Below are 16,407 nucleotides of genomic sequence, written 5' to 3'. Positions count from 1 at the left end.
CAAGCCAGCCGGCCCTTTACTTATGACACAGGCGTACGCTTGGCACTACTTTGTTGATGCACGTGCGGCTACTGCGCACACAATTCACAAACACAGAAAATATTTTGTTATTTGGTTTGGAGTGTACTTTGGGGGTTACAGCACCCTTTAACGGTCAAGCCAGCCGGCCCTTTACTTATGACACAGGCGCACGCTTGGCACTACTTTGTTGATGCACGTGCGGCTACTGCGCACACAATTCACAAACACAGAAAAAATATGTATTTTTTTAGCACTTGGGGGGAGCACCCCTGATGGACAGAGCACCCCCTGGACAACACTACAGCACCCCTTTAGGACTGGGACACTGCACAGGACTTTGGAGTGGACACCTGACTGCACAACACAGTCCAGCCAGCCCCTATGGACTTTGAAGTAGTGGACACAGCCCCTATGGACAACAGCAGCACAGCACAACACAGCCAGCCCCTATGGACTTTGAAGTAGTGGACACAGCCTCTATGGACAACAGCAGCACAGCACAGCACAGCACAGCACAACACTACTCTGCACTACACTACTCTACACTACACAGCCCAGCCAGCCCTAACTCCCACCCTCCCTCTTCACTGTCCACAGCCGAGTGAGAAAATGGCGCCGACGCAGGTACCTTATATAGGATCCAAAACCCGCGAGACCCGGAAGGCGGGATGATGATGTTTTGCCTCGATTTCAGATCCGAGTCAGGCGGGAAAAGTCGAGCCTGACTCGGATCGGCCTCAGATCGGGGGGGGCTCGGGGGGGTTCGGATTTCAGAAATCCGAACCCGCTCACCCCTTGTACATACGGGTTTTTTCTCACAACTTGTAATGCGAGTTTCGTGACAAGTTGCGAGTTTCACAGAAGCCTTCACAGATCAGTGAGATCAGTGAAGGCTTCTGTTATATAAAAAGCAATAAAAGTGTTAAAATAAAATAAAAAAATGACATGGGGTTTCCAACTAAAAGCACAACCAGCACCAGGCTGTGTGAGCTGGTCCTGGTTGTGAAAATACAGGGGAAAAAACACATAGGGGTCCCCCTATTTTCATCAACCAGCACCAGGCTCTGAGAGGCGGTCCTGGTTGTGGAAATACGGGGGATAAAATGAGTGGGGGTCCCCCATATTATCCACAACCAGCACTGGGCACTAACTAGTGAGGCCGCAGCCAGAGGACACACTTCACGGGGTCCCCCGGCCAAAGCATTAAGCACCCCACACTAGTCAGCCAAGGCTGGGGATCTCTAGGGAGGTGGGGACCCCCAATAAAGGGGTCCCCCTCTCCAGGGTACCCCAGGCCAGGGTTGAACCAAGGAGCTATCACCCCACATCCCTGGCAGGTGGGTGTGGGGTTGATTATATTATATTGTCGTTTACAGGAGGACTAGAGATCCCAGAAAGCTTCCCCCGCATGCTGGTACTTGAAGGTTCACAAGTACTAGCATGCGGGGCATTAAGGGCCAGCTGGTACCTCTAATTCACCTGCAAACGAAATTTAAAAAAAATTACAAGATGCACACACCTATGTTGTATATTTTTATTACACATACACTCATGCATTTACTCACTCACACTACATACTACCTTGTCCCTAGCACTGGTCTGTCCCCTTGTCCAGTATTATCTATGATCGGTACCTGTAAAAAAAACATACTTACCTACCCCTTGGTTCCGGTCCTCTCCATTCCCTGTAGGCATCCAGGTAAACTAAAAGGTACCAACTTAATGCCCTGCAGGGTACTTGTGGTTCTCCAAGTACCAGCATTCAGGGGAGGTTTCCTGAGACCTCTAGTTCTCCTGTAAAAGACAATATATTTTCTATCCACTGGCCAGGGATGCGGAGGCCTCAGCTCTGGTCTGGGAATCCCTGGCGAGGGGTACCCCTTTATTGGGGGGTACCCACCTCGACAGGGATTCCCAACCTGGGCAAACTAGTGTAGGGAGCTGAATGCTTTGGCCGGGGGACCCCGTGAAGAGCGTCTCCCTATAAATTTTGTCATCCGTATTTCCACAACCAGGACCGGCACACAGATGCTGGTTGATGAAAGTACAGGGGACCCTCTACATCTTTTTTCCTCCAAATTTTCACAACCGGGACCGGTTCATACAGCCTGGTGCTAGTTCTGCTTTTTTTGGGGGGGGGGCATGTAATTTCTTTATTATTATTTTCATCTTTTTATTGATTTTTATACAGATGTATCCAGCTTCATCTTTGCTCATAGCGTGCCATACAGGCTTCTAAGTCTCAAGGCATGAGAATAACGTGGCATGGCATGGTAAGACCCAGTGACACTTGACAGTATCCACGGCATGCAATACACAGTTTCACTGCTGGGTGGCCAGTGCTCCACTGATTAAAACTACAGTGGAGAATAATACAGCAGTGGATGGATATGGCACTACAGAATACAATAGTACAGAAAGCCCTGACAAGCTTCCAATCACATACTGTACAGTACTGCACAGTGTAAACAGTGTATTTAAAATAGTATTCAGTACTGTAGTAATTCTGCATGGCAGCCTATTTTATGTTAGACTGCCCATGCGATTATGGTAATTTCGGCGGTGATGTGTGGCACTCACACAGTGAATGCATGCCTTAGAAATTGGTAGTGGGGTTTTAGCAGCACTGAAATCATCACTAAACCACAAATCTCAGCCCATAAAGATGAAACTTTGAATTACAAACTGACCGTGCGTCTTCTTTAGCACACTTGCAGCAATGTCGGCACTGCTGATACGTCTGGTGTGTGAGCGAGTGGGTAAGGTTAGCTCCTTATGGAGCCGACACTTCAGGTTCGAAGCCTGGAAAGCGACAACGTCATTTTGTACATTTTTATTTCTTTTTAATCTACAATACAGGATAAAATAAAGAATTACATCATTTGGTGTGTGAGTTCTGTCATTTATAAAAATACATATCTGCATTGGCCAGAAGATGCACTCTCAGAATTAAGTAAAGACAGGGCAATTCAAGTTCAATATTCTTAAGGCAATCCGCTGAACTCAATACATTGCTCCCAACTTGCCACAGCTGCATTTCTATGCTAAAGTGTCCACATACTGTTCATCTATCCTCTGTACACTACAGGTCATGCTACACATAATGCAAAGTCACTCGGTGTTACAGTGTGACTTGGTAGCGCCGAGCATCTTTTTTGCAACTTTTTACCTTCAAATGCGACTTTTTCGCACAGCGATGTGAACAGGACGCACAACCAGCTTCTACTGATTAAAAGGATGTGCGGCAAGCTGCTTGTGCATCCTATTTGCATCACTTTGAGAATAAGCCGCATTTGATGGTAAAAAGTAGCACAAAAAGACCCTTGGCACTACTATATTATATATATATATATATATATATCCGTTTAAAAGTTTGGGGTCACTGTTTTTTTCAATGAAGATAACATTAAATTAATCAGAAATACACTCTAGACATTGTTAATGTGGTAAATGACTATACTAGCTGCAAACAGCTGGTTTTTAAAGGAATATCTACATAGGTGTATAGAGGCCCAATTCCAGCAACCATCACTCCAGTGTTCTAATGGTACATTGTGTTTGCTAAGCGCGTTAGAAGACTAATGGATGATTAGAAAATCCTTGAAAACCCTTGTGCAATTATGTTAGCACAGCTGAAAACGGGTTTGCTCATTAGAGAAGCTATAAAACTGGCCTTCCTTTGAGCTAGTTGAGTATCTGGAGCATCACATTTGTGGGTTTGATTATACTCTCCAAATGGCCAGAAAAAGAGAACTATCATGTGAAACTCGACAGTCTATTCTTGTTCTTAGAAATGAAGGCTATTCCATGCGAGAAATTGCCAACAAACTGAACATTTCCTACAACGGCGTGTACTACTCCCTTCAGAGACCAGTACAAACAGGCTCTAACCAGAGTAGAAAGAGAAGTGGGAGGCCCCAGTGCACAACTGTGCAAGAAGACAAGTACATCAGAGTCTCTAGTTTGGGAAATAGATGCCTCACAAGTCCTCAACTGGCAGCTTCATTAAATGGTAACCGCAAAACGCTAGTGTCAACGTCTACAGTGAAGAGGCGACTCCGGGATGCTGGCCTTCTAGGCAGAGTGGCAAAGAAAAAGCCATATCTGAGACTGGCCAATAAAAGGAAAAGATTAATATGGGCAAAATAACACAGACATTGGACAGAGGAAGATTGGAAAAAAGTGTTATGGACAGACGAATCGAAGTTTGAGGTGTTTGGATCACACAGAAGAACATTTGTGAGATTCAGAACAAGTGAAAAGATGCTGGAAGAGTGCCGGACGCCATTTATCAAGCATGGTGGAGGTAATGTGATGGTCTGGGGCTGCTTTGGTGCTGATAAAGTGGGAGATTTGTACAAGGTAAAAGGGATTTTGAATAAGGAAGGATATCACTCCATTTTGCAACGCCATGCCATACCCTGTGGACAGTGCTTGATTGGAGCCAATTTCCTCCTCCAACTGGACAATGACCCAAAGCACGCCTCCAAATTATGCAAGAACTATTTAGGGAAGAAGCAGGCAGCTGGTATTCTGTCTGTAATGGAGTGGCCAGCGCAGTCACCAGATCTCAACCCCATTGAGCTGTTGTGGGAGCAGCTTGACCGTATGGTACGCAAGAAGTGCCCATCAAGCCAATCCAAATTGTGGGAGGTGCTTCAGGAAGCATGCAGTGAAATTTCTTCAGCTTACCTCAACAAATTAACAGCTAGAATGCCAAAGGTCTGCAATGCTGTAATTGCTGCAAAAGGAGCATTCTTTGACAAAAGCAAAGTTTGAAGGGCAAAATTATTATTTCAAATAAAAATCATTATTTCTAACCTTGCCAATGTCTTGACTATATGTTCTATTCATTTTGCAACTCATTTGATAAATCAAAGTTAGTTTTCATGTAAAACACAAAATTGCCTGGGTGACCCCAAACTTGCTTTTGAACGGTGGCGTGTGTGTGTATATATATATATATATCTATATATATAGATATATATATAGATATACACACACAGCGATCAGTGATCGCAGTGAGTGACAAAATATGCGGGTCCCAGGGACCGTCCACTTTAAAAAAATGGGGTCCTACCTGACTATTTCTGGGTCCCATCATAATTTATGCTTTATAACTCCCCATATGCCTCTCAGACCTCCCCTAACCCCTTACAAATGATGCCACACAGCCATGCCTGGCCTTTACACATTATGCTGCACATTAATGCCCTTTACACATTATGCCACACAGCAGTGCCCGGTTTTTAAACATTATGCTGCAGATTAATGCCTAGTCTTTACACATTATGCCATGCAGTAATACCCCTTACAAATGATGCCACATAGCCATGCCCGGGCCTTTACACATTATGCCGCACATTAATGCCCTTTACAGATTATGCCGCACATTAATGCCCTTTAGTCCCTTTATGCATTGCCCCCAGCAGTTCTCCTATGCATTGCCCCCAGTAGTCCCCCACCATATGCATTGCCCCCAGTAGTTGACCCCCTATGCATTGCCCCCAGTAGTTGACCCCCTATGCATTGCCAATAGTAGTCCCCCTATGCATTGCCCCCAGTAGTAATCCCCCTATGCATTGCCCCCAGTAGTAATCCCCCTATGCCTTACCCCTAGTAGTAATCCCCTATGCTTCATCCCTAGTAGTCCCCTTATGCATTGCCCCCAGTAGTAATCCTCCCTATGCATTTTCCCCAGTAGAAATCCCCTCCTATGCAATGCCCCAGTAGTTTACCCTCTATGCATTGCCCCCAGTATTGGCCCACGTATCTGCCTTTTAGTGACCTAGGCCTAATGCCCAGGTCACTCACACCTTCAATTGGGCCTAATGCCCCCTATGTAGCCCGGGCCTTGTGCCCACCTATATACCCACAGGCCTATTGCCTGAATTTATCCCAAGGGCCTAGTGCCCAACAACCCTGGTGGTCTAGGGCGGGGTTAAATAACGGTGGCCCAAGGCCACCCACCCGTACGGTGGAAGAGGCTGCGGGGGGGAGCTTCGTTAGCTCTTTTTCTTTCCACCCCCGCAGTCCTCTTCGGTCCTCAGCTTCATTCTTCTGCCACTTGCCCATCCTGGGCAGCGGCGCCCACACAGGTGGTGGTGGGGGGGAGGTGTTTCCGAGTACCCTCTCGCAGCATTGACTATCGGTTCAATTGGGAGGGGCCATTATAACATGATTCTATGAGAATCATGTCACTAAGGCCCTGTCCCCTCTCCATAGTCCCACAAATTGTGTCTCTATGCCATAAGGTGGTGGAGCCTAATCACATGAAGCTTCGTTAGCTCTTTTTCTTTCTACCCCTGCAGTCCTCTTTGGTCCTCAGCTTCATTCTTCTGCCACTGGCCCATCCTGGCCAGCGGTGCCGCCTCTACCTATCTTCCTCCTTGATTACGCCTTCTTCTGGCCTCTTGCGAGGCCACCAGAACTGTTGCCGCGCCGCTCTTCTCTTGTCTTCGGGAGGTCTTCACTCCTCCCCTCCACCGGACTGAACTTTCCCGCTCATTGGTGTCTAATTCTAGACGCCGCGAGTGGGCAGGGCTATGATGCGGCAAGCCATGATTGGCTCATCGCGTCTGCCTCCTATTGGCTGCTGGACCGCGAGTCATGTTTGGCTCACGGCCAGTGCCAAACAACCGCCACTTCTTGGCTTCCGGGCAGCGAGCTCCGCTTGATCCCAGCACGGCTTTCCACAGCAGCAGCCAATGAGAGTCTGACTCTCATTGGCTGCTATAACAGACAGCATTGTGTCTTTCTCAGGGGGACGCGCTGTGCTGCAGCCAGCTGTCAGGGATTGGCCACAGCACAGCGCATCTCGGGGACCCGGCTTCTTTTTAAAAGTGAGTCCCCACTACTCAATCCCGGGTAAAATACGCGCTATAGCGCGTATTTGCGAACATATATATATATATATATATGAGAGTTCTATATATGTTTTTCATCTCTGCCTCCCCTCTCTATCTTTAATATTTGTCCCCCATCTCTCTTTCTCATATCTGCCCCCCTATGGCTGTGTCTAGCAGGTAGCCAGTGAGAGCTGTGAGTGGTGCAAATTGTGCTTATTACCTATTCACTAAATAAACCACATTTTCCACACATTTTTCTCTTCTTTCATCTCACCTTTTCCTCTGATTTTTCTGTCACGTTTTATATGAAATCCAACAAAACAAAATAATAGTTGCTTGGCTTAAATACATACCTTATAAAGTGTTGAATGGCAATGCACAGCTCTTGAATATAAAAATTTTATTTGTTCTTACAATTGTATATATATATTAAAAGCAACCTTCTTGAATACATATTTGTTTAAATGATCTACACATCCATGAAAACTTATAACTTCAAGTGTCAGTTGTCCTATTAAAACATTTATAAATTAATTGAATATCCAATATCTAAATCACTAATTCATACAGCTAGATTATTTCATAATTAGATACTCATGTATTCTCTTTAAACAAGTACCAATATACAGAAGTAAACTATATTTTATACCTAATTTATAATGTAACATTATAAATAAAGTAAAGTATCGCTGCTAAAGGGTCGTCGCATGGCTATCCAATTATCCCCGGAGTGCTGCCCAATACCAGCACTTATCGTGGATTTTTTTTCGGGACCTGATGTGTTTTTTTACAGCTGAAATAGCGGAAACACATAGGTCCATCAGCTTATCACGGATCCTATGTGTTTTTGGGAGAAATATTCTATTATTTAGTCTGAAATAATAGGATAAGGTAAAAATAAATATCAAAAAACGGGGATGATCGTCGAAAAATCCCTGTTTTGCCGATCGCAGCTAATTGTATACCCTCCTATTTATTAAATAAATAGTTCCTTAAATCATAAGTAGTCCTGGTATAGGCAGAGAGAAAATTTGTGATTCATAAAAAGTCCTGCGATCCAATTCAACAAGAGTTGAATAGCGCCGGGAAGTTGGTCCTGGAGCTATTAAATTTCTAATTTCTCAGTGTGTACAGCTAATATGCACGCTTCCATGGTCGCATGCGACATCGTCCGGTCGGCCGTGCAGCACGTCCAAACGCATGCGGCCCCGTTGCAGGTAATGAAGTACAGAACGAGGGACTGTTCCATCATTCATTACATGACTCAAATGTCGCATTGGGCCGACATATCATCTGGGTACACATCGCTCAGTGTACACCCAGCTTAAGAAGTATTACATTCACAAGTTACCAGATGAGGGGGCATATGTATCAAAGCTTGATGTGAGATAAATTTGTGAGATATATATGACCAACCAATCAGCTTCTAACTTACATTTTGCAGGCTGTGTTTAAAAAATTATAGTTAGGAGCTGATTGGTTGGAGTTATATATCTCACAATTTTATCTCACATCAAGCTTTGATACATATCCCCCGAGGTTTGAAAAAAATGTGTAGATACAAGGTTGATTCTGTAAATAAATTCAAAGGAATATAATTTTATTTGCGGGGAATCTGCTTACTCTTCCACCCAGCGTCTCCATAGGTGCACACATCATGATGTTTATATCTATCCCTTTTAAATTAGTCTGTTCAGCGAGTTCAATAGAGCTGGGAAGTTGGTCCCGGAAATATTCAATTCAGCGTGCTGTTAGGTCGACTAAATGATTTTTTCTCGCACCATCCTGAGGGTGCAAGGAGAAATCTAACTAAAGTGCCAGCCACGAGGCTGTTTTCCAGCTAGGGCGGCGCTGACAGTCTCGTGGGTCAGCACTTTAGTTGGAGAATGATGGTTCTTGCGACTAAACACCCAGGTTAAGTCGCGAGAACCACCATTCTCTGACTTAACTTGTAAGTGTCGGACTAAACAGCGCGCTGAATTGAATAGCTTCGAGACCAACTTCCCGGCGCTATTCAACTCCCGCTGAATTGGATCTCCCCCTCTGTGAGTTGTGAGTTCATCTGAAAATGTGCATGTTGGAAACAGTTAATACCTAAATGCAATGTCTTGCCCACTACTACTTTATTCATTTCAGCCTGGCTTATTCTCATTTATGTGTTAGAGACAGTCCTAGTCCCCTCACTCTCATGAATTATTAATCACATTAGTCACTTTTGTGTGTTTGAATGTTTCTATTACCTGGGTAAAAGTGAACCTAATAAGTGATTGAAAGTAAAAGTGAACCTACCAGGTGGCAAAGTTGTTCCATTAAAGGCATAGGACCTGCTTTATTGAGGACCTCTTGACTAACCATAAATGACATGTAGTTTGTGTAGAGTACAGTCCTATGAAATTAAAGAAATGCTCTCCAAAATCACCTTATTTCTCAACCACACACTCTTCTTTTTAAATAACTTCATCCTACAAAACAAAATCTAATTTTTACGGGATGTAGACAGGAAGCCGGCAGTTGAAATGCTGACCGCCTCCTTCCCGATAGTGAAATCCCGGAATGGGACTAATGATAGGCGTCTAAATACCGACGCCTATCCTAAGCCCCACGCTGAAATCCCGACGCCCGGCATACTGAACGTAGGTAATCTGGGCGTCGGAAGCTCATAGCCGGGGGAGGGAGGGTTAGGTTTAGGGACTCCTGGGTGGTCTCAGGGTTAGGCTAGGGGAAGGGGGGGTTAGCATCAGGCACCACCGGGGGGAGGTTAGGTTTTGGCATCCCCCGGGAGGGTTAGATTTATGGTGCAGGGAGAGGGGGTTAGGGTTAGGCACCCCTGGGGGGAGGTTATGGGTAGGCACCCCTACGGGAGGGTTAGAGTTAGGGGGGGGAGAGAGGGAAGGGTTAGGGGGCTTACTCACCTCAGTTGGGATCTTCATGTGCCGGCCTTCCGGCATCAGTATTTCATCCGATTCCAATCTGTACATGTGGGTGCATAACTAGTTATATTCAAGTGCCTAACCCACATTAGGCAAAACATTCTCCCATCACAAAATGCAGAATCTAGCATCCCTGCAGACACCACCCACATGGCCTGAAAATCCATACAGTGGAACTAACCTACCAACCAAAAGCATTTGCGCTGCACTTTTCCACTTTGTCAGGGAAAATATTCTAAACTTGCAAATGTACCTGGAAATTGGGGACACTTTGCTACTATGAATCACCAGTTGTGCTAATTGGAATTGATTTTTTTTATAAAGAGAAAAAACCAAGGTAATAAAAATATGATATTTTTCGTAGTGTTCTCTATTATTTAATGGGAAATGAATTCATGCTAGCTGCTAAAACACAAATCCTAATTATTGTCAGATTAAAACTACAGCAACAGGAGCAAATGTGTCTCTCCTAGATTTCCTTCCCCAGGCAGTGGTTAGCTTTCGGACTGGCTAGCCCCTGTGTATGAAATAATGTAATAAAGCCAGATTCAGTATCTGAATTTTGGATACAGTAGCCTTGCTTTGGCTAATGGGATTATAATGATTCAACCAATGAATATATCAGCAGCAATTCCTGTAATTAATCTACAGCACTGTCCATGGTGCTGAAAACATGCCTTGAATTCCAGATGGTATTAGCTAGTGATTGCTGCAGATGTCAAATTGACCAATAATTAAACAAAAGCTTGCATACGCTTGCCTTTTCAAGATAATCAATTTTTATTTTGCCAACATCTAGTGTGATGATATACCTTCAACATTCTAGGTCATATAATTTGGGCTTAGAAGGCAAAAGCTATAGACCTACCAAATATGCACTATATGACATGTGTAAAACAGAAGATACACAACTAATAAACACTGAATATATGAATCTAGATGAAATCCAACCAACTACAATAGGGAACACAAATTAGGCAGAAAGGCAGGCAGGCAGTTTTAGATCATTTATCTCAGGTGTGGCCACAATCACGGTGTGTGGTCACCATAAAGCTTTCCTGCATTCACTGAGGAGATCAGGACATTCATGAGTCAAAAAAAAACCTGTTGGCTAAACTATTGTATGATGGCCACCTCTCTACGATGTCCAACAGTTGATTGGCTGTCGGAGAGAGGAACAGATGATTGGCTGTCGGAGAAAGGAAGCCAAAAGTACAAAGGAATGGTTCATTTTTTATTTTCATATGTTTTGCATATAATGCATTATATAGTAAAACATTGGGTGATACCAAGTGTGCTCATATATTTGAAATAAAAAAATGTCAACTGATTATTTGTGAAATCTGTGTTATAAGTAAAGCTAGTCACATACTATACAATTTTCAGGCCGACCTGATAGATATTGGGCTAATGGCCTGCTAATTGCTAATTGTGCAAGCTGCACATGCTATGTCATTCACGTTGTTTTGAAATTGTTCAGTAAATGCAGTGTGTACGGAAACTGTCCCAATTGCTAGTGTATAGGCACTATCAGTGACATGATTTCAAATTGAAGGGATTGTTTAGAACTAAATTTTTATTGGATAGTGTGTACAATGTACATCGGCTGTTTTCTGGATCATTTTGGTCGGCCTGAATTGGTCTACGCTGGGTCTAACTGTCTCTGTCTATCTCTATTTATCTAACAATCTATCTATAATAATCTCACTCAAACCATATTTACAGTTATTCATCTTCCCCAGGAGATGAAGCAAGTAGCTGATGGGGAGGGGCTGGGCGCTTCATGTGATTAGGCTACACCACCTTATGGCATAGAGACACAATTTGTGGGACTATGGAGAGGGGACAGGGCCTTAGTGACATGATTCTCATAGAATCGTGTCATAATGGCCCCTCCTAATTGAACTGCGAGTCAATGCAGCGAGAGGGCAGGGCTCTGCTTGCAAGCAGCAGCCCTGGTCCATCAAGAGGGATTTCTTGGTACTTGGAAACACCCCCACCACCACCACCACCTGTGTGGGCCATTGGGTATGTAACACAAATACTTTGATCTCTTCTAAACTTGCATGACTAGTGTCTGTAATTTCTAGACCCATTTATCAATCATATATAAAGTTCAGGATCCAAGCATAGCTATACAATGCCTATGTAACAAATGAGGCCTAGGTGCCCTCAAAGTTTGCAATTACTTTTTAGTTAGCTGTTGAGATACATCACATTAAAAAATAACTGTTACTAGTGTTTTATTTATATATTCACTAACTAATTAGTGATTAAAATGGGGGTTCACATAACTCAGTTTACTGATGAGATAGTTTATGGAAAACCTTTGTGTGCTATGCTTGATTCTGGGCCGCATTCCCTCATAACGCACAGCTTTCCTCTTGAGTGAGCTGGGGGCTGTCTGCCTTAGCAAGGGCATGGCACACTGAACAAAATGTCTCTCCCATGTGTTCAGGTATACAGGGAACCCGGTTCTTGGCTTCATACATAGTGCACAAGGCACTTTGTAGTAAAATGGGTTGGGTATGAATTGCCGCCACTTCAAATCCCAACGCCGGAAGCCCAAAGGTCCAAAATTCCGACAGGGATGATAAGAACCCTAACCCTCCCCTGGTGGTGCCTGACCCTAACCTCCCATGGTGGTGCCTAACCCTAACCCCCCTTCCCACACCCTAAACCTAACCCTCCCCGGTGGTGCCTAACCCTAACCTCCCCCTGATGGTGCCTAACCCTAACCTCCCCCTGGTGGTGCCTAACCCTAACCCCCGCTCCCCGCAGCCTAACCCTAAACCTCCCCGCGGGGTGTCTAACCCTAATCTCCCCCTGGGGGTTCCTAAACCTAACCCCCCCATCCCCCGGCTAAGTGTAATACTTATACATATACTTACCTTTGGGATGGCGTGGGTCGGGGTGCCAACTTCGGTATCCTGATGTCTTAGGCATAGCGGCGTCGGGATTCCGGCGTCGGTTTATCAACGCCCGGCATCCAGACCACCAGCATATTAAACATATCCCAGTGAAACAAAACAATTACAACAAAGGAGTCTGGTTACCGGGCCACTTTAAAACACTTTTACTGCTCTCACATTAAAATGTTGGATTTTATAGCTAAAAGTGTAATACACTTTAATCAGCAGAATGACAAATAATGATTTTCCTCTCTTGTCAAAATGATAGCATATTGTACCTGACAGCTTAAGTGTGGATTCAGCCAAAGAAACATGTACAAATACAATCCCTTAATACCATCACCTATGATCAATCCCAGTCACTACAGTGGTCATGTATCTCACTCATAAGTCACATAGAATCTACTGTCACTAGCACTTTAGTAATTAGACCTTGCAGTTCTAGAAGAGCAATATCCATGAAATTATACAATGAAATCACCTTTTAACAATCATTCCTCTTATATGAACATGTGATGCTCTTTTTTTATTCTTTTAGATAATTTACAGATACCATAAACAGTCCCTTTATAAACACATTGATCTATTATGAACTATCCCTCCCCCAATTTACGGTGCTAAGCATCTGATGGCTTTATAAATGCACCCTTGGATTAATTTGCCCTTCACCAATATGTGATTCACACAAACACAAAGGATGGATGGTGCTTCTGTGTGTCCTTGGGTGCTCAGTGTCCATAGCTAAGTAAGCACAATCTATCAGACCTGGAATAACCCTTTTGCATTATATTAATTAATTAATATGAAAAACACGCGTTTTATTTACTAAACATATAGCCATATAGTACAGTCACATTCTTATGTACTAACATCCTGATCCATCTACTTTTCCGAAGACAGCGTGGAAGTAAAACTAATTAACATCTGGACTGCAATTACTAACCCTGGCCAATTTATCATGGCATGTTACTAATCACCACTTTCTCCACAGGGAGACAGCAATAGCCTAAATCATGTACTGGTAACATAGGACTGACCCTCAATGTTGCCCAGCAGGGCTGGATTACGTTTTTTAGGGTCCCTAGGGCACCTAATTTGTGGGGGGCCCTAGCAATAAAACTGTCAGAGATATACTGGCAATGCTATTAGAAAGTATAATGTGAAACAGTCCCAGCACTACCAATATGTTGAACACACTGTAGTGCCCCCGGTTCCCATTCAGCCACACAGTACCCCCCAGATCACATTATGCCACAATGCTCCCACAGTGGTGATGTAGCTATGTGCCCCCCCGGGGATCTCTCCCCATCACCACACAAGGCCCAGACCCCCGTTCTCCCCGGTCCCTCACCCAGAGTGAAGTAGGGCGGCTCGGTATTGTGCAGGTCGTCCCTCACGGACACGCTCCCGGGCGCCTCGCTGTGGACATGTAAGGGAAGCCGGGAATCCCCCGCTCCGGGATGCACTGAGGACACGGCGGCACCGCTCCAGCTCAGCTCCCGCTCCCTCAGCGCCGGCAGCGTGGACACGGTGACAGTCTTCAGCAGGCAGTCCGGCGGGGAGGAGCAGCGGGCAAAGTGCGGGAGGAGGACAGCCAGGAGGCCCGAGCAGAGCAGGCACAGGGCAGGGGGCATGACGCCGGATGGGGGGCACAGGCTGCTGTCTCCTCCGAAGCTGCAGGCAGACGGGTCCGGGGCAGCCGCTCACACCCCGCGTACAGTCTCCTCCCGGGATGTGCCCCTTATACTCCCGATCATCAGCCAGCACCGGGCGGCCAGCGTCTCCCTCATCATCTGCCCCGTAACTGTATGCTCCCTGCAGCCGCCTCTCGGGTGTCTTTTTCTTTCACGCCCTATTAACATTATGTATCTCGGCAACGGCCAATCGCCGTCACGTCTCCCCGCCCGGCCTATGGGCGCCGGTCCCATCCTCTCCCCAATCTCAGGCTGGGTCTCCTGGCAACGGCCAATCAGCAGCGCCGCCATCTGCTGTGCTGTGTCAGTGATGTGGCCGCTGTCGGGTCTCACACGCTGGGTCACCAGGTGATCATATACACACAACATAGTGCCCACCGCCGTGCACCCTAATACTCAGTCACCCCTCTGTACATGGTGATATAACGGAATACTGATCACAGTAATGTACATGTCATTTACTTTACTGCCCATTATACACATATAAGTATCCCTGCTGATAAAGGGACGTGCATAAGATGTTAATAGCTAGAGATGTCTTAAAATGAATTAAACACTTCTACATTACAAGGGTAGCCTGATATTTGGATATTTCTGATGTGTTATACAAGCAGGAAATATATTTCTGTCTATACAGTAGATGTAACCAACGTTATCCCAAACAGAAATGATTTTGCCTAGAGCCACACCACTTCTAATGTAGCCAATATTATTCCAATTGAAGTGTGTTTATTTTACACACACATCACACACTACAGTACACATGTATATGGAATTATTGCATACCAATGTCTATGCATTGCATTGAAACACACAGATATAATTGTCAGCAATGGTTGATGGTGAAGCTTAGAAAGTACAGTAAGAGCATTTTTCCAGTTATACTTATCCTGATTAATACTGAAAGGTACATCGATCAAACCTCCAATCATCCTACAGGGTACCAGACCTGGCATAAGCATAATGGCACAAGCAAACAAGAATAGACTACACCTAGGGACCTATCTATCAATAATTGCAGGATATCTGCAAATATTATGGATCCCCAGAATTTACCATGGAAGGACCATGGCAGATATCTGTAATATGGATATTTTTCAGAGTAGGATTCTCCTGATTGCATAGTATATGGCTGTGATGGATCAGCGATGATCAGACAGTTGCGTATGAAAAATCTTCCAACATGTCCGACTGATCCTATCATTGGTCAGCCACATCTGGCAGTGTTTGTGCTGACGTGACTAACCGCCAGACATCTCCCCTGTTGCTTCACAGGGGAGGAACCCAGATATTGTGTGGCCATACACTGCTAAATATCTCATACTGTAAGACCACGATATCTGCTGGTTTCAGACTGTCAGAAGTGATGATCATGTCTCTTGTGCCCAGGGCCGGTGCAAGGTTTTCTGGGCACCCTAGGCAACACTTCGCCAACTGCCCCTGCTCCCTCCAATTCATAATATGCCACAAATCAGTCTCCCCAGTTAAATAACATGCAACACAGCAGCGTCCCAAATTCATAATATACTATATAAAATATTCCACACAGCAGAGCGCCAAAATCATAATGTACCTCATAACACTTCCGCAAATTCATAATATGCCACACAGCTGTGCCACAAATTTATTATATGCCACTCAGCCATGAATTATGCCATTCTTTTTTTGTGGATTCAGCGGTGCCCTTCATTGGCCGGGAACCCTTAGGCGGCTGCCTAAAACTGCCTAATGGTAGCACCGGCCCTGGCTGTGCCTTTACTGTGGCTGCATCCAGTGAAAGCAAATTTAGTAGCATTACTGTGAGTGTAAAATGTTAGAAGGGGCCTTTCCCCTAACTTTTCATTTCACTTATCTGACAAAATTATTTGCAAAATAATGTTTGTAATATGCTGCCTTTGATTAAAATACAGCTATTATGTTATAAACATATCTGATTCCGTATGGTTTTATATGTTAGCCGTGTTTTAGCTTGGAAGTAATTTAGGGTGAAATTTACTAAGTG

General features: G+C 44.7%; 1 protein-coding gene across 1 annotated transcript in view; it reads right to left on the bottom strand.

The window, feature by feature from the left end:
• ASTN2 (astrotactin 2) overlaps positions 1–14,520 on the bottom strand; it is a 567,587-nt gene extending 553,067 nt beyond the window's left edge. The window contains exon 1 of the mRNA XM_088467057.1: positions 14,063–14,520. Coding sequence (XP_088323183.1) covers positions 14,063–14,345 — 283 coding nt within the window. The 5' untranslated portion in view covers positions 14,346–14,520. The remainder of the gene's footprint in view (positions 1–14,062) is intronic.
• Positions 14,521–16,407: the final 1,887 nt, after the last annotated feature.

Source organism: Taudactylus pleione, unplaced genomic scaffold (assembly GCF_031769625.1).
Source record: "Taudactylus pleione unplaced genomic scaffold, aTauple2 ptg000009l, whole genome shotgun sequence".
Lineage (NCBI taxonomy): Eukaryota > Metazoa > Chordata > Amphibia > Anura > Myobatrachidae > Taudactylus > Taudactylus pleione.
Note: the sequence above shows the minus strand (reverse complement) of the source record. Positions and strands in the feature narration are given on the sequence as shown.